Source organism: Denticeps clupeoides, chromosome 7 (genome assembly GCF_900700375.1).
Source record: "Denticeps clupeoides chromosome 7, fDenClu1.1, whole genome shotgun sequence".
NCBI classification, from domain to species: domain Eukaryota; kingdom Metazoa; phylum Chordata; class Actinopteri; order Clupeiformes; family Denticipitidae; genus Denticeps; species Denticeps clupeoides.
Window position 1 is genome coordinate 9,847,767 of NC_041713.1, and position 21,034 is coordinate 9,868,800.

At 46.8% G+C, this 21,034-nt stretch overlaps 3 protein-coding genes across 15 annotated transcripts in view; 1 reads left to right on the forward strand and 2 right to left on the reverse strand.

Annotated features, from left to right (window-relative positions):
* The window catches only part of LOC114793568 (histone deacetylase 5-like), a 50,288-nt gene extending 44,766 nt beyond the window's left edge, over positions 1–5,522 (reverse strand). For 2 of the 3 annotated variants that reach the window (XM_028985507.1, XM_028985508.1), the window contains exon 1: positions 5,180–5,522. The gene's annotated coding sequence lies outside the window, so the exon portion shown is untranslated. Of the gene's footprint in view, positions 1–5,170 lie in introns of all 3 variants that reach the window. The other variant, XM_028985510.1, reaches the window with a different exon arrangement.
* A 4,494-nt stretch (positions 5,523–10,016) lies between these two features.
* On the forward strand, positions 10,017–15,019 carry LOC114793469 (cytochrome b561-like). Of its 2 annotated transcripts, none has more exons than XM_028985254.1 (6): positions 10,017–10,119; positions 10,871–11,081; positions 13,024–13,122; positions 13,336–13,439; positions 13,672–13,829; positions 13,994–15,019. In XM_028985254.1, exons 2-6 carry the CDS (start codon positions 10,874–10,876, stop codon positions 14,184–14,186), a joined length of 762 nt encoding a protein of 253 aa, XP_028841087.1. In that variant the 5' UTR covers positions 10,017–10,119; positions 10,871–10,873; the 3' UTR covers positions 14,187–15,019. The 2 variants fall into 2 exon arrangements, with proteins under 2 accessions (XP_028841087.1, XP_028841088.1); XM_028985255.1 differs by lacking the exon at positions 10,017–10,119 and adding an exon at positions 10,173–10,308.
* A 186-nt stretch (positions 15,020–15,205) lies between these two features.
* The window catches only part of tanc2a (tetratricopeptide repeat, ankyrin repeat and coiled-coil containing 2a), a 126,445-nt gene continuing 120,616 nt past the window's right edge, over positions 15,206–21,034 (reverse strand). For 7 of the 10 annotated variants that reach the window (XM_028985248.1, XM_028985249.1, XM_028985252.1 and 4 more), the window contains 3 exons: positions 20,704–20,850; positions 19,761–19,861; positions 15,206–18,911 (listed from right to left, as the gene is read on the reverse strand). In XM_028985248.1, the coding sequence (XP_028841081.1) occupies positions 16,958–18,911; positions 19,761–19,861; positions 20,704–20,850 (2,202 nt within the window). In that variant the 3' untranslated portion in view covers positions 15,206–16,957. The remainder of the gene's footprint in view (positions 18,912–19,760; positions 19,862–20,703; positions 20,851–21,034) is intronic. The other 3 variants (XM_028985251.1, XM_028985250.1, XM_028985253.1) reach the window with 2 other exon arrangements.

Sequence of the window (21,034 nt, forward strand, 5' to 3'; positions counted from 1 at the left end):
TGGAAAGCGATGTCTATCACACCTCTGCTCGGACTCCCGGTATATTTTTGATGAAACAGTCCAAAGCACGGCAGAAGGGAACATACTAAATCCCTGCATTCCGGACACGCCAACGCCACTGTGGCACAGCGAAGCGCCCGGGCACTGGGCACGGTGCCCAAACGCAGTGCTGATCAGAGTTTAATGCTCTTAAATGTGATGGGACATCTGAGGGGAGTTTAAACACTGGCGTGCTTGCCAACACTTCCACTAATATATACATCTTTTCCCAGGGCAATTCTTAGCTCCCCCCACAGACACCCCTACACCCCACTCACACTCTGAACTCTTTCTAATACAGCTTTTCAGGAATGCGCCATTTAATTGGATCACAGCAACATTGCATCAGCTTGATGACAGTGTCACTTTGCAGACAGACACACACACACACACACACACACACACACACACACTGTCTAATGAATGTTTTCAGTGCTGGAAAATCATTGGTGTATATTAGTGGATTGTTGTTTGGGGGGTAATTTCTTGTTGTGGGTAAGAATTGCGTCACTAACAGTACCTCGAGGGAAAAAGAAGATGGCAAGAGCTATTTATTTTCAGCAAAAATGAAAAAATGAAACTCTCAAATGCAAAGACGTTGTCGGATCAATGTTTAAATGCATTTCTTTCAATAGGAAAGGTGGCCAGGCAAAGTGATCCATCCAGTCTGTCCTTTAACTCACTTATCCAGGTCCCGGTCATGGGGAAACTGGAACCTACAGAACAGGTTCTCCTAGTCGGCCAGTAATTCCAAATAGTGAAATGAACACAGCACCAATTCAGAGCCACTCAAACAGACATAATCAAATCATGCAATTTGGCATAATATGTTATGTGATTCGCATTATGAAATCTATCGCTTGCAAACGACCCCATGTAATGCAGCAAATAGGCTTTCATTTAAAACAGAATGCTGAATTATAGGTCAGCAATAAAGGCTTTTTTTTAAAGATGATGAAAAATCGACTGATTACCAACATAGGTTTTGTACACTTACAAACTGAGAGATTTATATATTATTCTAACTTCACAAATACCTTTCATAAAAACATCAAACCCTGCAACAAGGTACTATTTCAACGCAAACAGGTCTCGCCCCTGGGTCTATATTTAGTTTGTTGAGTTAAGTGCGCGTTTCCAACGTGGCCCGGGCCTCTGACATCACCGTCCCAATCACCTCACTGCAACCCCCGGGCCGGTAAAGACTACCTGGCGTCAGGAGAATAATGGGTTATCTTGTAGCCGGGTATTTAAAAATGTTTAACCAGCTCTGACGGGTGGCCAAGTGCATTATCCTAATGACGCGTGAATCGGGATTAAAATAGCAGAACCACTTTAGCACACGGGGTATGTTTTGGCACGCCCCGGGCTCCGCGGCGGGGGGTGCGGGCGGCCGGGCGGGGAATATGTGGGCCTTGCCGCGCTCAGGTCAGGTGCTGGCTGGCTGCCTGTCCTTCCTGGGAACGGGCAGACTGAGTGCTGCTAGGCGACGCAGGAAGTGGCTCCTAGGAGACGAACCCTCGATCTTTGCATTGATACCCTGAAGCTTTGCTCTGAGTCAGACCCCTGTGCTCAAAATGCGGTTCTTACCGGACGAGGGCCCACAGAACAACCACGCGCCGGTGAAATACGTGGCCGTTTAATATGAATCGATTGTGATGAATTATGCTTGTTAAGTGGCCGTTTCAGCGAAGTGTGTCTGCCACTGCCGATCTGTTTCGAACCGACTGAACCAGCTGCAACATGCAGTGCTAGAATAACAAAGGCCCAGAAGAAGCTGCGAAGCGGAGTATTTAAGTGAAGTGATTGGCACATGTGATACACAGCAGCGCAGCACACGATGCACACAGTGAAATTTGTCCTCTGCATTTAACCCATCACCCTGAGTGAGCAGTGGGCGGCCGTGACAGGCGCCCGGGGAGCAGTGTGTGGGGACGGTGCTTTGCTCAGTGGCACCTCAGTGGCACCTTGGCAGATCCGGATTCGAACCGGCAACCTTCTGATTAACCGCTAGGCCACCACTGTCATGGGAGCCTTCGCCACTCCGACTACGGACGCCAGGGCAGGCGTCCAGCTGAGCGCAGAGAGTGCAGAGTCGAGGCTGGGGGGGGTCGGCGACAACATTTCCAAAAGGAGCGCGGAGGAGGGCCCGTCATCGTTCATCCCGTCTTCATGCACCTCCAACCTGGGCCTGGTGGCCGCGCCGCGCCAAGTAAACCCCCCCCGTGCGTTCCCCCTCCTCCATATGAGGCGTGCGAGGGCCGCCTCGGTTTACTTTCCACTTGTTTGGCTCTGGCTGTCAGCGAAGACAAATCGTTGTAGAGCGCGCGCGGCGGATATGCGGAGGTCGCCGCTACTGTTGGGAATAAAGTGGAAAGACTTCCCCAAGCTAATTGCTCCCTCAACGGGCAAAAAAGCTCCCGACTCAGGAGCTGGAGGCGGAGTCGGAGGCAGCGCAGCTCGGGCGTAGCTACCACGTCCCGCCGAGTCTCGTTACGCCCCATAAAACACCCGCTTTGGCCGGGTCTGCAATAAAAAGCAACCTTCTGCGGCACCATTGCGGGGTCAACGGTCGCCTCGGCGGTGCGCTGCAGTCTCCTTCCTGGAATCCCCCGACATCATCATCATCATCATCATCGCATTCCTGAGTTGGTCATATCTGCAGCAGATTAACATCAACCTAGGCTGCGGTAAACTGGCTGCGGCGCGTTGTGAGAATCCACGCAGAACATGCAGATGTGATGAACTCACCAGTAACTAAATGACCCGGCTAAACAGGGAGATGTTTGGGGCGGCCGGCGGAGAAGGTCTTTTAGAAGAACGGTCTCCATCCCACCAGCAGAGTCCGTTTTTAACTTTCTTCTTCTCAACTCATGTGTGCGCGGCCTGTTCTCTTAAGGAGCGGATTGAATATGACTTTAACTCCCATAAAACATCTACAAGGCCTCAGCCTCACTTCCAGAGGTGGGGAGAAGCGCCAGGGCTCATGTGACGAAACATCTGCTTTCTCGACAGGCACAGACACGGACACCCCCATTTTCACAGGCATTACAACATTACACATATGGGCAAAGAGTAAGAACATGTGCGTGGGGGGGGGGACTGACACACATTTTCCAGATTTAAATGCTGGTCAGTGAACTTTTTGTTTGGGGGGGGGGCAACGAGTGAATCTCCTCCAGCATGACGATAAGACGCCATAAAAAAAAAAAAAAGAAGGAACATTTTGCCTTTTACTACTGACACATGCGACGCCGCCCACATGCTCAGCACAGCTCAAAGTTCAATCCCACCACGAAGACAAAAACAGCTGAAAAACAGACCCCCGAAACATCCAGCACGGCCCCCCGCCTCGCCGCAGGGCCGACAATTCCCCGTCTCCGAGGGCGGGGGCACTAACAGCATCTTAACATGTCTATTTATTAGGCGGAGATTACTTCGCTCGGGATTTTAATGAGCGAGGAAAAAAGTCCGCCACATCTGTTGCCTGGCGATTGAAGGCTGGGTCACGCGCAGATGTTCGGGCATCTGGCGGCAGCCATTCAGCAAATCAGCCCCAGCCGATGTACCATTAAGGGGGAACAGGACAGATATAGAAGCTTCGCGCCACGTGGACCATCAAATCCCACGAGCGGGCGAAAAGGAAGCGGCGGGATTTGGTTGGCTTGTTGTGCTAAACGGCGCTCCCATCGAGATAATCTGGCAGCTGCACGCTCAAACGGCAACGCTTCGCCCCCGATGCCGGGGACAGAATACGAGGAAATCCTTTGCCTCTGTGACTTTTTTTTTTTTTTCCCCCCCAAGCCCTGGTCCCTGCCCTCCCGTTTTCACAGCAAGTTTCCTGAGCACACCACCGAATTAAAAACCGGCCTTTGTTGGTAATAACATTATCTTAACGCATATATGAAATACAGGCTGTGTGTCGCCCTTCGAGGCAAGACTGACCCCGCTGAGAAACTTTAGCAACACGAGTGACCATACAAACACAACCCCAAAAGCCTCCACCCCAGAGCCCCCTCTACCGACATCCGTCACACTCAGGAGGTTTCACACACACACACACACACACCAGCACACAGCGGTGGGCCTAGCGGACACGGCCCCATAATCAGAAGGTTGCTGGTTCGAATCCGGGCGCCTGTCGCGGCTGCCCACTGCTCACCAATGGTAATGGTCGAAAGCAGAGGACACATCTGTTTGAGACAATCACTTCACCTTCCCTTCACAATATAAACTGGAGCACAACATCTATAAAGCTAGCAGTATTCCTCCTGGTGTTTTATGTTGTGTGTGTGTGTGCAGCGTTATACTGCATTTGTATAGAGTTAAAGGGTTTTTTTGATCACGTGTCCCACACCAACATCCATTTTTCTGTTATTATTACATAATCGTCCAGGCCACCTGTTGCAGGCAGGGACCACGTGGGTCACCATATGAGATCTTAAAGCCTGAATCACATTTTTTGGTTTTAATGCGACAGCAGACGTTCTGTACGAACGGACGACGGCGACATCCGGGCATCAGGGGACGCGGGTTAATAAAGGTTGTGGCACATCGCTGCAGAAAAAAAAAATCACCTCGTAATTAGTTGAATAAATTAATAGGTTATTGGCGAATGCAGCCTTTCCTCCTGGTTCCATCTGAGGCAGGAGACCCCGTCCCCTCGCTGTCCTGTAAAGAACACGACCGGTCCGCGACACACACGCATCTTTCACCCCACAACGCCGAAGTTGCACATCGGCCGATTCCATGTTTTTTTTTTTTTTTATACGAAAAAGGTTGTTCGGAGTTCGGAGTTCGGAGCGGATCTCCGGCGACCGGGAAACGTCACCGCGGCTCCGCCAGGTGGAAGCGGCGCGACGCCCGACCTCCTGCCCGGCTCGCACCGACCAAACCAGACCTGCCGGCGGGTGAAAGTCGTGACCACGTCGCGCCGGAGGGGCTGGAGCTGCGGGGACGCGGAGAGTACGGCGGCGCACGCAAAAAAAACCAAAAAAAAAACCACCACTCCATCCGCGGCGTTTTCAGCCCCGCGAAAAGTACCACGCGGGGAGAATTCACACGCGTCGCTGTTATTTTTTCCTCTCCCGAAACGCAGCGTGTCGTGGGTCGCGGGTCCGTGGGTCCGTACTTTCGTTACCTTGTGGCCGCTGCTCGCTTCTCCGCTCGCGCCTCCGGGACTGTTTTTTTACGCGGACGCGGACCGCGGTTTTCCTCTCCGGCCACTTCGGCGCGTTACACAAAGAAGGAGGAGAAAAAAAAAAAAAAAAAACCCTCCTTTATTCAGTTAAATGCACAGTGTCATACATGTCCCGCGTCTCCCTGTCACAACTCCGTTTCCTCCATGTTTGCAGCTCCTTCACCAACAACAACATTCGTGACGTCGCTCCCCGCGTCACGTGACCGCGGCTGTGGCCGCTAAAAATAGCCGCCGTGCGACCGGCGCAGCGCGGAGCCCGACGGCGGGACGCTCGGGAGCCGCCGCCGCGGTGCTCGGCCTCCGCGGGGCAGAACGGGCCCGGCGAGAAGTTCCCCGCGTCGGGGGACAGTTTGTTCCGAGCGGCGTCGGCGGCGTGAAGTCTGCGGCGCCCCCGGCCGTCATAACCGCGTAATAACGCGCAATAAGCCCTTGTGCTCTCATCTGTCTTTCTGACTGTCAACATTAGATACCATTTGACTAGTCATGAAAATATAATGCAACAATATCCATCGTGGTAGTAGGGTGGTAGTAACAATCTCGCCTATAAACCAGAATCTTCCAGGTTAGGGTTAGATCCAGGTTAAAATCCCACTTACTACCACTGTGTCCCTGAGCAAGACACTAAACCATAAGTTGCTCCAGGGGGGACTGTCCCGTAACTACTGATTGTAAGTCGCTTTGGATAAGGGCGTCTGATAAATGCTGTAAATGTGAAATGTAAATGTAAATGGTAGTAGTCCAGTTGGGACCACATTCTTCTCAGAACCAGAAGACCACAAAGGTTTAAACCCCACTTACTTACATTGTGTCTATTAATAATGTAAGTAAATTGATATCCAAGAAACCAGTTATTAGTAATGACTTCTGATCACCTACGTGATTTAGCTGACGTGGGGCCACAGAAGGTTGCCGGTTCGAATCCCGAGCCGACAAGGTGCCACTGAGCGAAGCACCGTCCCCACACACTGCTCCCCGGGCGCCTGTCCTGCTCATCAAGGGTGATGGTTAAAAGCAGAGCACACATTTCGTTGTGTCACTGTGTGCTGTGCTGCAATGTTTCACAATGACAATCGCTTCACCTTCACATCCTTTATCCAGAGCTACTTACAATCAGTAGTTACAGGGACAGTCCTGCTGGAGACACTCAGGTTTAAGTGTCTTGCTCAGGGACACAGTGGCAGTAGGTGGGGTTTGAATCTGTGACTTTGTGGCCTTCTGCTACCCACTAGGCTGCTGCCGCCCCCAGCAAGCCGATGACTGAGGCACGATATTTAACTGGGGCGCTGCATGTACAGCCCACACACACACACTCACACACACACACACACACACACACACCTGATGGTGGACTCCACCGCCCTCGCTGCATCTCCATGCATTAGAAATTGAAATGAGGAGACATGCGCTCCTGATTCCACGGTTATGTCACAGCGTACGCTGGCCTATTCGGTGGCAGGCCATATCGAAATGTCACCGTCGGCAGGCATGGCGCAGTAACCAATTACACTCAATGTTAGGAATATCGGAAGAGGAGCCTCCTGTATCCATGCTTCTGTTCCACTTCTCCATCACTCTGGGATGATGAGGGGGAAGCTACAGCCTCACAGTTTCACAGTGTACGGTGTTGCAGCACGCCTGGTGCTATAAGAGGTGTCGGTGAGACTGTGTGTGTGTTTGTGTGTGTGTGTGTGAGAGAGAGAGAGAGAGAGAGAGGATGGGTGTGTATGTACACTTCATGGAAGTGAATGATGCACATACTCCATAACCAGATTGAATGCGTCAAGTTTCTTTTGTTCTTCCACACACTCCTCCTTCAACAGTGTTATTAAAATGTGCGCAGGTGAAGGACAAACACTCACACACACACACACACACACACACACTCTTGTCCTCACACCACTGACCAAAATTGAACATCGCTCCTGACTGTTTGCCATCCATATTTGCACAGTTGCCATGGATGCACACAGACCTCTTTTCCACTCATTCACTGCGACCCCCCTGTCCTTACAACTATTTTCAGCGGTCGTGTGTAACTGTGTGTGTCCGTAAACGCTATGAACAGGAAGTTTGAAGACTCCCGCAGTGAGGAGAAGGACGTCAGTGTGCCCAATATGCTCCTCTGCTTTGTGGTTCGGCAACCGGCAACCTTCTTATTACGGGTCCGCTTCCTTACCAGATAAGCCACCACTGCCCCAGAAGCCATGAAAGTAAACATGGCGAGATGGAACCAATGGATGCATGTTGATAGATAAGATGGACGACTTAAAATACACCAGAGCAGAGAGAGAGATTATTACTTAAACAGGATGGGCAAACAAAAAGACCTGTTTGTTCTGTTCCATCTCAGAGCAGGAAGGAGGGAAGGGAGGGTGTGCAAATTAATAACACACACACACACACACACACACACACACACACACACACACAGTCTCTCTCTCACTCTCAACATCTCTCATGTTCCCAAAACCCTTTCAAAGCAACGGGGCTCTTCAACAGGCAGGTCAGAGGAACAAGATCAGCGTCACCGGCGACCAGGAGGACGGGGCTATTTCTCTCCCTGCCTCTCCCGATGGCGGTGACTCATCCGTCAATCGTTCACGCGCTGCAAACGAACACGCTGGGATTCGGACACCGCCGCCCCTGCGATGAAGGCCGCGGGCTTATGACGCTTCACCGTGACGCAAATCTCATTGGGTCTACTAAAAGGTTCATTTCCGGCTCGGTTTGAAACTGATTTGTTGATTGATTGGTTGACGGTTAGAAGCCAAAAATAAAACACACAGCTTATTATAGGCTGCCAGAGGAAGATCAGATCAATACCACATCAGCTGATATCAATGAGGGTTGGTAGTAGCCTAGTGGGTCAGACACCCTTATAGCAACAAGTTCAAACAAGTTCTGTCCCTGTAACCTACTGACTGTAAAGGCGTCCGATAAATGCCGTGAATGTAAGTTGTGCCGCCACAGGCAGAATCCACTCAGCCTCTGCTGATGTTTCTTCATATTGACAATGAAATGAAAGTCGAAGGTCGCAGGTTACCATGTAGTTATAGTTATAAGACTTCAGTGATACATGTTTATTCCACGCAGAGTGCTTTTTTTTTGAAACCCCCCACCTCATTTTGGTCACACAGGCGCCAGGGAGCCAGTTGCCATGGTGATGAAGCCCCTATCATGCTGCTTCTGTCAGGCTGCTGCAGTGGCTGCGCATCTAAATGCGCATGGTGGTGGTGATGCGGGGTCGAAGAGAGCACCTCGACCAGTCATGGAGTAGAAAGAGGGGTCTGGAATAACAGGGGTTCCGTGGCACGTAAAACATTAACCAGAAATGTGTTTCTTCCCTGTAAAAAAAAATAAACCACTTACACGACATACCTAAAATAAACAGGTAAAACATCTGAAAAAAGTGCGCATGCGCACATGTGTAGAAGGCGCATTACCATTTTGCCGATCTGTTTGCAAATATAGGATACCAATACAGTTCAATCACACGCACATTTATTTGGTCCATTACAGAGTCAGTTGTCTGTATGTCACCGAAGTTCGCTCGTAACCTTATAAACTTATCTAAAATACCCACATCCACTGCTCCTGTTGCAGTGTGAGCAATATGTAACGCTCTCTGACATTTTCTTGGCACATCACTCGCTTTAAGCCCCAGAGTAATATTCCTGCGGCTGGTGCCATCAGCTCCCGTCAGTGCAGGCGATGCGGAAAAAAAAACGGGTCTTTAAATTCCGTGAATGGAGCTCGGTTTCTAAATTTGTAAAAGGCGGCGCGGTGAGTCAGTGGTTAGTCACTGCGATCCAGAATCACACTGAAAATGTCATCTCCCGTCACTCTCCCGGCTTCCCACCGCCGGCTCACAACAGAGAGGGAAAAACGAGGAAAAGCACGTAAACACTCACACAAGGACAGTGCGAGAACAGTGTGTGTATTTATTCTGCAGCCAGAACAGGCCTAACAGCATCCACTCCTCTTGCAACTTACATTCGTCATATAGAATGATGTCATTTGTGCAGTCGTGGTGCAACTGTATCGCATTCGTTTATAGCATTATTGCATAAGGCACAACTTATAAGCATATTAACAAAAAACATGAAAAAAAATCATTGAACTGAAATCGAATGAAGGAACGTTGACGTGTTTTTGCCTCCCCCTGGTGGCTACATGTAGAACTTAAAATTGAAAAAGGGTGCGTGCTTTTTGTTAGTAACAAAAAAATACTAATAATATCAGTAGTTGCTATGGTAATGGATACACTAACAATAACTGGAATAACATTACCAGTTTTTTCATTATTAGTAATGGTAACACATAATTAATATACATAGATTTCTAGTTAAAAAACTACGACAGGCCTGAATATTTGAGGTGGGCCAGTGGTGGCCTAGCGGTTAAGGAAGCGGCCCCGTAATCAGAAGGTTGCTGGTTCGAATCCCGAGATGCCAAGGTGCCAAGGTGAGCGAAGCACCATCCCCACACACTGCCCCCCGGGCACCTGTCATGGTCCACTGCTTACCAAGGGTGATGGTTAATGCAGAGGACACATTTAGTTGTGTCACCGTGTTCTGTGCTGCAGTGGTCCACAATGTCAATTACTTCACTTTGATGCTACTGGCAATAACTGGCGACGCCTGAAAAGCAACAGCAACAAACCACCACAAAACGCTTATAATTGAATCAGGGCTTGTTTTCAGACGCGATAGAAACATCCTACTTGTGTTCGTTTGTGTACGAGACTACGGGCGTTTTCTCTCTGGCCCCGCCCCCTTTCCTACGTCACCCCCGACCTGACGCTTCCTGGCGGCTCCGCTGTGGTGAGCGCGTCTGGCATCTCCAGGGGGACGCGGGGGACAGAAGTCTGAGATCCGCAGGTAAATGCGTGCGGCCGACATGCTTCGGGGCTTCGCCGATTCCGTAATCGTCACATGCGCGTTTTGTAACGATGACTGGAGGTACGCAAACGGTCACATGACGGCGGAACGGGGGCGTGAAGCGGCGCGGTTTAGTGCAGGAGCCAGACTGCGCACAGGAGGGGGTTCAGGTCTTATCCATCGGGAAAGGTATTGTGCATTTCTGCGTGGTTTTTTAAAAAACATTTTTATTAACAACAGCGTTAATGCACATGTATGTGTGTCAATAAGAAACCATGAAATAAGTATGTTTTGTTTCCTCTAGGGAATCATTGTCCTAAATGCCTGCTTATTCTGACACTTTCCTTTACTAGCAGGGGACACAAATGAAGTCAAACAGATTTTAAAAAGGTTCAAAGGTTCTTGCGATGCAGGTTAAGGTGCATTAAAAACGTCCAGCCCGTTATTTCCACGTCATTGCCGAGAATCTAACAACGCATGAGCCTCCAGCGGCATGTCTCGATGTAAGAAAGTTGAAGCCAGGCTCCGGTTTCCCATAAATAATAACATTACCGTGTGATTCGGAGGCTTCTGGAGCCTCCGGCTCTTCCAGACTTTCAACTCGATCAGAGAGCAGCGAAAAGCAGAATTCAATTTTTTTTTTGTCTGACGGTACAGGATGCTTGTTTTCGTGTCTTCTGTTTATCATGATTCAAAATGACAAGTGTGTCTATTTAAACAAGGTGGGGGTGCCTCTGTGTTCCTTTCACAGAAGATGGAGGAGAGTCCCAGGGGATGGTGGGGGGTGCGCACCCTGTCTTGGTATGTTGGAGGATCCCAGGTTCTGGGCGTGGCGTGCGTGGTAATAACGGGCGTGTGGCTTGGCCAGTACCACGGCGGATACGCCTGGGATGGAACCGGTCACCAGTTCAACGTCCACCCGCTGTGCATGGTGCTCGGCCTGGTCTTCCTCTATGGAGACGGTGAGTCCTTGAGGACCCAGTTTGCAATTCCATTTCCATTTCCCACATTTGGCAGACGCTCTTATCCAGCGACTCACATAAGCGCTTTAAATATCGATGAAATCCCTCGTTTGGCTCACTTGGACCCGATCTGTAGATATCGTTCACATAACAACTCAAAACCCAAACATTTTTTAAAAAATGAATATCGAAAGGGTCCGTAAGAGCTCTTTTAGGCCAAATATTTTTTAAACAGGAAGGTTTTAGTTTGCGCCTGAAGATCTTTAATGACTCTACTGACTCGGACAGAGGAAGTTCATTACACGACTGCTTTCTGGATCCGACCAACATCGAACAATTTCATGGCAGTAATAAGAAACTGCAAGCTACTTCCGCAGGCCGTGAATTCGCTGTTGTTCCGGCGGCCCCCCAGGGCCTTCTCCCAGAACGCGGCGTTGGCCATGCCTGTCACTGGCTCAGGAAACGAGGCCAATGCTGTTAGCCAAAACGTATAGTCTCCCGGCACGTTGTGTCAAAAGGCGCCTTTGTTAAACCATCCCGGCCACTGGAGGACAACCTGAGAACACCTTGACTCTTTCGAGTTTAAAGGACGATGTACCAAGGTGGCAGCTGGCCATTTCTCACACGCATTCCTCATGCTGCATAACGTCCATGTACAAAACGTTATTTATTATAATAGTTTCAGCAAATAAGTAATGCTATAATGCTTTTTGACACTGACCATATGTCTTCTGGAAATAATAACAGTGATGCCCGGATTTGAGACGGCTAATGATAGATTTCAAGGTAATGTTTAGGCGTCTTCTGCTTCTCCCAGTCAGGGTGGACATTTGCGATAGAAGCCGAGAGATCTGATCAGATTATTAGATTATCCCATTACACCCAGAGACAACGAAGAAAACATAATTAATTGCTTCTGTTTACTTCTGGTCACTTATATTTCCATCTTTGCGGTTTAGTTTAGCCACCTGGGTGCTCCAATAAAAAGATAAATCAATAATGTCCGTCTTTCCCAGCTAATCTTGTCAGTTGTAGGCCCGAGAGTCACAGGCCTGCTGTGGCAATTCAGTTAGAGCATTAAACGTGAAAGGGCACGGAGCCATTAGTGGGTGATCTGGTGTAATTGCCTGAGCTAAAAAGCAGCCCGAGGGGGATCAACAGAAGAACAGTCGAAACATAGATTTCTGTCCATATAGCCCCTTATCTAACCAAGCTAGGATCACCAATAGTGTGTGATACATTTCTATAGTATATTCCTGGGAGAACAAATGATGAAGAAATATCAGTTGACAAAGTTAGAAAAAACTCAACTAGTCCAAAATTACTCAACTAGTCCGAACACTTCATTGATTGTAACATGGAAGAACGTTGTAAGTCGCTCTAAATAAGGGCGTCTGCCAAATGCCTTGAAATGTAAATGTAAATGAAATTGGCCAGCTTTATTGCCTATTTAATCAGCACAACTGTATTCAGCTAAAATAACATCATTGCAAAACATTTTCTAATAATCACAATAAGCTTTTCAAGTGACAGACTTGCATTATTCCTCTCTAAATGTATGCAGATACTCCATCATTAACATTTACAACGAACAATGTCTGGACATGATTTCTCATTAATGTTTTCTATCAAAGGTGGAGATGTTTCTATATGAGATTAACTTTTGAATAGTAGTGTGTCATTCACTATGTATGAAGTGGCAGTGAATTTGCATCCCAATCAGATCTCTTAAGTAAGCTGTTTAATCAAACATCACGATTGTCTAATGAGGGTTTGGGACATTCATTACAACCCTATTAGACAATTATGACAATCAGGCCTTAAACCAGCTTCTTCTACTACTTAGTCAAGCTAGGTATCATTTATGGCATGTATGTCTAAGATGTCTTGATTATAATACTACACTTTTCACTTGAGCACTTGGGTCTTTTCTTGTCCGCAGCCATCATGGTATACCGTGTCTTCAGGAACGAGAGCAAACGTAATGTAAAGATTCTCCATGCCGTGCTCCACCTGTTGGCTCTTGTTTTGAGCATTGTAGGTGAGATTAACACGTGTTTTAATGTGTGTGTGTGTATGTGTGTGTGTGTGTGTGTGTGTGTGTGTGTGTGTGTGTGTGTAAGTCTGTGTACAAAGGGCTTGGTCGGCTTTATATGTATATCTAGGTCAGCTGACACAAGGTGACTGCAGTGTATTTGACCAAGCTGTTAGCATATAAGAGAATGAAGCTAAAACAAATTCTTGTTTTCTGCAGGTATTGTGGCCGTCTTTGACTTTCACAATGCCTTAAAAATTTCCAACATGTACTCGCTTCACAGCTGGTGTGGCATGATCACTTTCATCCTCTTCATTTTGCAGGTATGACCACTTGTAGTTTTTCACTCACTAAAATCTCTTTCAGTCAATTACAGGTTAATTGCTATTCCAGGATTAGAAGTCCTGGCCAGAATTTTGTTTCAACCAAGCAGCTGGACAGTGGTTGGTCCAAGCAGCTGGTTGGTTGACCCAAAATCCTGGTTGCGATTTGTAGTTTCTGATCCAGGAATGCCAGTCAGGGTTTAATGTGACCTTGGTGCTCTTTTTTTCACAGTGGCTGATTGGCCTGGCCCTATTCCTCTTTCCCTGGGCGTCACGATGGCTACGCAGTGCCTACCTGCCTCTGCATGTGTTCTTTGGGCTGGGCCTGTTCGGCCTTTCCATTGCCACGTGCCTGCAGGGAATCACAGAGAAGATGCTCTTCTCTAGCCCGTGAGTGATTAGCCAGTCTCTTTCATCAGTATGGATACAAATATTGAAATGAATAAAATAAATAACTGTTAGCAATTTTCTGTGTATATTTATATCTCAATAACAGTATTGTCCATTAGATTATTGGAGATGGTCTGCTTGTTATGTGACTTGTTTTTATGCAGGGAGACGTACTCTAAATTTGACCCAGAGGGGGTGCTGGCTAACATCCTGGGCTTGCTGCTGCTCTTGTTTGGCGCTGTCGTGGCCTATGTAGTGACGCACGAAGACTTCAGGCGCCCACCGCTTCCAGAAGAGGAGGAACTGTCTGCGCACTTCAAGACCTTAACAGAAGGGGGCACACCCAGCTCTCCTTGATTTGCTGTGTTCCCAGGCTGTGTTCATCTGCATAGTCATTTCATTTTGAGTATCATGAAGTTCATAAGGCCCGTTTCAGTGTAAAGATGTTTCTCAGACTCTTGTTTATCATTCTTGCATATGCACAGACTTATATGACATGTGTGAGCATGTTATAATCAGGTAGTTTTCTAAATTAGCTGGATTTTTTTGGACCAAAACAGAACTATTTCGATGAACTAGGCCCAGTGAGAGAGCCTCAGGGGGAAAGGGGGGAAAGTATTGATGGCTTTCCCCCAACATGTACCCCAACATTGTTCGTCTTGCCTCTGTAAAGTGTCTGGTTTGCCCTCTTAGCCAAAAACTAATATAATCACCAAAGGGGCTTTGTGTGTTCCTGCTGTTATTCTACCCGCTAATAATGAATGTCACTGCTGATGGTAATTTGGTCCAAGTGTCTGAAATAACAGGGTGATAATGTGCCTTTAGCAATTGCCAAATATTGGAACGGAATACAATGGCAGAAAAAAAGAAAAAGATCATAAAAGAACAATCATTCATAAAATGATTATTCTTCTGGTATGTACTTTCAATCATTTCCAATGTCTGTTCATATACAGTGACGTTTCACTCTTATTTTACTGTAGTTGCAAGACGAACTGTAGTGCATTTCACAGGTGTACGGATATAATAATTTATATATTAATGATGCTAACTGTTTACTGCCTGGTCCATTATATCTACAAATAACTCCATAACGTCTAAAACACACAAAGCCTCTGAAAGTTGTTGTTGATCTGTGACCAATGTTGTGACTGTTGTTGTCTGTACTGCACATTAAAAATGCAAACCAATGGACTGAGATTTTCCTTCCTCCTACACATTTTCACCGAGTGTCCTGACAAAATTCCAGCAACCACAAACGTCCTGCATAGGATAATCAAATGGCTACAATATTCTTGGCCATTTAATAATCAAGATATCTCCAAAATATTTCCTTATACAGTGTTCTGGAAGAAATTATGACACAAACACTTGAACGCCTTAGAATCCCCTTGTTTTAACCTGTTTTTCTCCGCAGTGGTATCCATTTTCTTTTAAATAAGTACATTGTATTCTCATACATACAGCTGATTGTACAGTTTACAGTTGCTTAATGGGAATAAAAATGCATTTGTGTTTTTGTTATTTTCCTTTTTAGCAATTTTCACAACTTACATTTACAGACAATTTACAGAACCTTTGCTTTGCAACCCCCCAAAAAATCCGTACAGAAAGATTAAACAAAGAAGAAAATAACATTTCACTCACCTGAAGCTTTTTCTTAGTTACAGTAAGAGAAAAGGATTGTGCCACTCCACCTTTCCTCCACCAATTATCAATGACTTACATAAAAACATACGCAGCCCAAAAGATGTGTATGTGTTATTATGTATAGATCAGCAGAGAGCATGCATTCCTTTGTGTGCACATTATGTACAGTCATTTACAATAAAATCATACAAAAAGCACTAGTTGAAAACAACACCTCTGTATGCAGTACTTCCAACAGCTTTGTGCATCCAATCTGAAGCCTCACATCTTCACCAAGTCCTATGAACCACTGAGAAACAGGGTATGTAACTTTCAACAAGCATCAGAAGCAAATTCCTTCTCAGGCCCAGACTTCATATAAAGGCAAAAAGGCTGACCTGTGATACTGGGAATAAAAAATATAGAAGCATACAAAATAACCCAAAAGAAACATCTGCTTACAGCAAATCAAGAAGAAAAAAAAACAGTTTAAAGGCAGGTTTTGCCCTGCTTACACTGAAATGTCCTCACAATGCTAGATGGAATTTCAATTGTAAGATCTTTAAAAATAAATAAACAAGTGCTTGTCAAGACTGGGAATGGATTCTTGAATGGGTTTCGGTGGTCACGAATGAAAATATGGTATGAATGTAACATAAAAATGTCTTGAGTTCCTCATTTTCACTGAGTGCAAATACATTTTACATGTAATAAAACTCATTACAGCAGGTTTCTCAGCGAGTTTCGGGTCAGACTGAATGGTTGCACATCGTAACTGAGAATGACAGGCGCATGGCATTTCCCTCTGTACCATGTACTCTCGTGTTGTAATATCCCCTCTGCCCCAATCCTGGATTGGACAGGTGACCTACACCTCACAGATGAGACCATAATGACACTACAGAGCTTTTTACACGAGTTTTCGCGTGGCTTTGATAAATAGGCCAGTTTTTAAATACAAACGACACTTGCCTTGATTTGCACAACAGAACTGCATACTGCCATAACTAAGCAAAAAGGAAAGGTCCTTTTTTTAAAGGAAACAATGAGGAAAAAACAACTTAACAGATCAAACATAACTTAAATGATAAATAATACTTTTTTGTTGAGCTTTTTTGCTATGTACAGATTGAAACGGATTCAATGTTTTAACGTCACATTTGCAACCGGGGACACAGCAGTGCCAGTTTAGGCGTCGCAGAGGAGGAAACGGGAGAGTAGTCTTTGAATTGGCTCTTCTTTTGATAAACTACCCAAAATGAATCTTCAGCATGAAGATTTTTCGGCCAGTGTTCAACAGTTATACTGGCCATCGGTTCCACAGGTTCGGGTGATCACGTCATCAGTCTCCTTGTTATCGGCTCAGGAGGCATGGATGTCACCTCATACACACCCCGTAATTATTAATCATTTTTTTTATAAATTCTATATCTATATGGTGGAGATGAAGCCACCCTTTATTCAAGGACCAGCAGTTGGTTGAGGACCTCCTCAGTCTCTTAAACATTTGACTCCACAAAAGGTCTCTTTGGTTTGATAGGGGACGTGGGGCCCTGTCTGTCACCGCGCCCAGCTTGCCGGTATTCATTGTCTGGGTATGCCTGTGACACGGGCAGTGTCCTTGCAAGTTTCACATCTGGGTATGTTGGAGCCTGGCTCACGCGACCCATTGCATCAGACTGATCCCGTGATGCCGGGTTGGAGTAGTAGTCGTCGTCCATAAGGTGACCATTGTGAGCGTTATTTGTGCGATTGTAGTAGGCAATGTGGCCGAACGTGGACGGTACAGCCTGGCCGTAGCCCATGTTACTTGGTGAAGTGGCAGGACTGGTGACAACAGTATCAAGCGAGGACACGGCCCAGGACCTTGAGGAGGATGAAGATGCCATAGAAGGTGGTTGCTGCAGATACTGTTGAGTCCGGGCCGTCTTGTCAATGATGCCCATGAAAGGTGTTGCCCGTGACCGCAAAGCTTCTCCTGGGTATGTCCCTCCAACGACTCTAATATCAGTGGCCTGGGGTGGCGACACTGGTGACAGGTCGTCGCAAAAGCCACCCTCATAAGATAGCTTCAGTGGGATCTCCATTTGCTGAGCTGAAGTGGAGGGCCTAAACCCTGAGGCTACATTTGAGCCAGAGATTCCCCCCAGGCTACTGCTGGAAGGTGAGAACCGCAGTCCAACACTCTGGGAATGGATGAGGGGTCTTGGTGTGGGGGGGTGCGGCTTGGGTTCCGTACTGTTGGCGCTGACTGGGCGCCGAAGGGCGTGAGGATTCTCAGGTGAACCCATCTGGGCCTGATGCTCTAGATCGTGAGGGGAGACTGGGTAGTAAGCAGTCGACTGACTACGGCTGATCTGCGGGGTTTGGTTGTAGCGAAGACCACCGGGACCAGGTCTCTGGTAGGCAGATGGCAGCCTCTGAGACAGCTCCTCTTCCAAAACCCCTGGGTCCATGCTGATGGCACGCTGGTACAAAGCACCTGCGCTAAGACTACCCTGAACTTGCAGTGAGGCTGGATACCCACCCTCATCAAGTTCATCCATGTCCCCCGGGTATCGTCCACTCATGGAGTGTGCCATCTGGCTGTAGGCACTGCTGCCCAGGACAGCGCTGGAGTGGACGGCAGAACTGGGCTGGTTCGTTCGGACAATCTGAGCTTTGGCTGGCTGCAGCCACTGGCCCTGCTGGGAACTCTGTGAAACCTGTGGGGGAAGCTGAAAGGACCGCTGGCTGCTCAGCTTTGACAAGGGGGACTTTGGACGGCTAGGAATCTGGTCCTGCTGGTAGCGAACTCCTGTGGCAGAGGCAGACTGCGGCCGGTACATGCCGACATTCTCTGAAGTGGGGCTGGCGCGATACTGAGGTCCACGCCGGAGAGGGGACGGAGGGGGACTGAAGTGGTAAGAGGAAGGGGCCTGGTGTGCTGGTGAGGTGTGAGGTGGACTGGGCCTGTAATGTGAAGTCTGATGTGTTGGGGAGAGGGAAGGTGACGTTGACTGGTATCCCTGTCGTGTTGGAGATGACATGGATGGTGGACTGGGGCGCAGCTCAAAAGCCTGGCCCATAGAAGGACCTCCTGAAAGGTATGGAGAATCACGATGTCCTGGGGATGGAGGCATGTTCTGGATAATAGGTAAGCTAGAAGGACTTGACCGAGGGTCTGGTAAAAAGCCTAGAGGCAGACCCTCCATGTCTCTCTCTAAGTAGTCCTCGTCCTCCTCAAAGAGGTCCTGCGCTGGTTCCATGTCGGACAGGCGGGGTTCGTGAGGTGGAGGTGGAAGGTTGGTCATATCTGGATCTGGGGGAGGAGTAGGGGGCTGGTCCAGCTCCTGCTGCTGGGCAACCTGGCGACACTCCTCCTCTACACGCTGCAGCAGGCGCTGGATCTCCCGGTTGTTGGGGCAGAGGCGCATAGCTTCATTCAGGTCCTCCAGGGCTGCGTGGAACTGTCTGGAATGGGAATTAAGTGTGATTCAATGCAGGACAAATGGAGAGAAATTAAAAGAGATGAAGAAGGATTTAGAGAGAGTACATAGATCATATGAGATTTGTTGAAAAAGGAGAATGAAGATGAAAGGAAAGAAACAGACAAAAAGAGGTTTAGCATACATGCAACATGCACATATAAGACTTGAAAGTGATTGTTTTAACAACAAATTATTTAGCAATAAAGGTTCAAACTATTGGCTGGTGAACAAAACATATCAGGCATGTTTTTACTACATTTCCATTCACTCTGCGTGCTTGAAAAGGTGCTGGGAGGGTTATTTCCAAAAAAATCATGGAAAGAATGCAGTGAATCTGTGCTGATGTGATAATTGTGTACACTGTGATTAAAAATGCTATCCATTCAACGATATACACTTACAGTGTGTATTGTTACATTGCACTTCATAACCAGTCACTTACATTTATTATTAGCAATTATTAATAATAGGGCGCCATGGAAGGTCTGAAGTATAACAAATATATCATATCAAATAAAATTTCCTAAAAGCTGCCATTGACTGTGATTTTACAAAGTAGTGATAAAAAGAGAGTGATATCACATGGGCAGGTAAACAAAAACAGGATATGGAAATACTGAAGAGCTGAGGATGGTGAGGATAAGCACAAATGCCATTCTGACTTTTCACTGGCTATCTGGTTATCTGAGGGTAGGGTTTACTAAGTCTTGGAACTAAGTGATCACCACCTAATGTCGACAGCACATACAAACCATGAATTCCAAGACAATGAACATTTGAATTTGGGTCATTTCTAGGCCCTGTTACCCTGTCCCTGCGTCTCTATGGTTACCTGCTGCTGCGCTTGGCACGGGCTCTGGCGTAAAAGGCCTCATACGATTTGGGTTTCAACTCTAGCGCCTTGGTGGCAAATTCCTCAGCCATCCCAAAGTCCTGCAAGCAACAACAGGGCCAACAGTCATTCACAGAATGATAGCATGGCACTATGGAGAAACCAGAAATGACATAAATACTGGTGACTCCAAAAAGGGGACATAGTAACACAAATTATTAAATCATATCATGTGTTAATAAAAGACACATAAAAACATAAATCACATAAAACATATAAACACATGTTGGAATAGATTGAGGTGATTTCACAAGAGATGAGTTGAGACACACACTCACACACACACGCTCACACTAACTAGAGACAGGGACATACAGATGCCCTCTATAAAAAGCTGTGTTCTACTCTACATGCTAAGGGCAAGTTTATAGACAGACTGAAAAAATAGGTAGGTTTCCATCTGAAGTGTAGCAAACCCCAAATAACTGAAGCTATGTGCAAGAGATGAAGGAAGATGGTGCTGACTGTCTGCTTCAGCATGGTTAAATGCTGGAACTCTGTCTATCCTACACGTAACATGATGCCACAAGAGTCGTATGAAATGCAAAGTAACTATAGCATGGACGATAAAATGTGTAATGTGCCTCTTTAAGGTTGAAGAATGTTTTTGTGTTGAAACAAACATTCTTTTCACCCCAGAGTTTAAGTGAAGTGCAGTGAACAATTTACATCAAATGATTTATGACTTACCTGTGTGTGGGGGTTAATTTTATTAATGTTTAGATATTTCAAACATCTAATTAATCTCAGTCCTACAGTTTACAGTTTATGTTTCTGGCTGTATTTAGTGGGTGTATTTGTGGATATTCTGACAATCAAAATTGGGCATGGCAGCGATTCCTGTGTAACACTGGTAAGAAATAATGAAAGAAGGGTAACTCACGTTCATTTTCCTCCGGCAGCGTGACAGGTTGAGAAGCAAGGACACCTTGAGCTCTCTAAAGGTCTTGAGATCCTCACTAAAGCCTTCTCGGGGGAATTTCTTGAGGGCATACTGGTAACGCTGAGCTGCCTCCTTCACTTTCCCTTTCTGTGGCACACAAATACACAGGCCATTTATCCAAACTAAATCGTCCACTTCTCACTTTTGCTGACTTTAGCCAGTTGAGACATTACTTTTTGTTTTAAGATGAATTTGTGTCTACATTTTTTCCCAAAAGAAATTAATAAGTGTATATAGACAAACCTTAACTCTCAGTTGCAAAGACTCATTG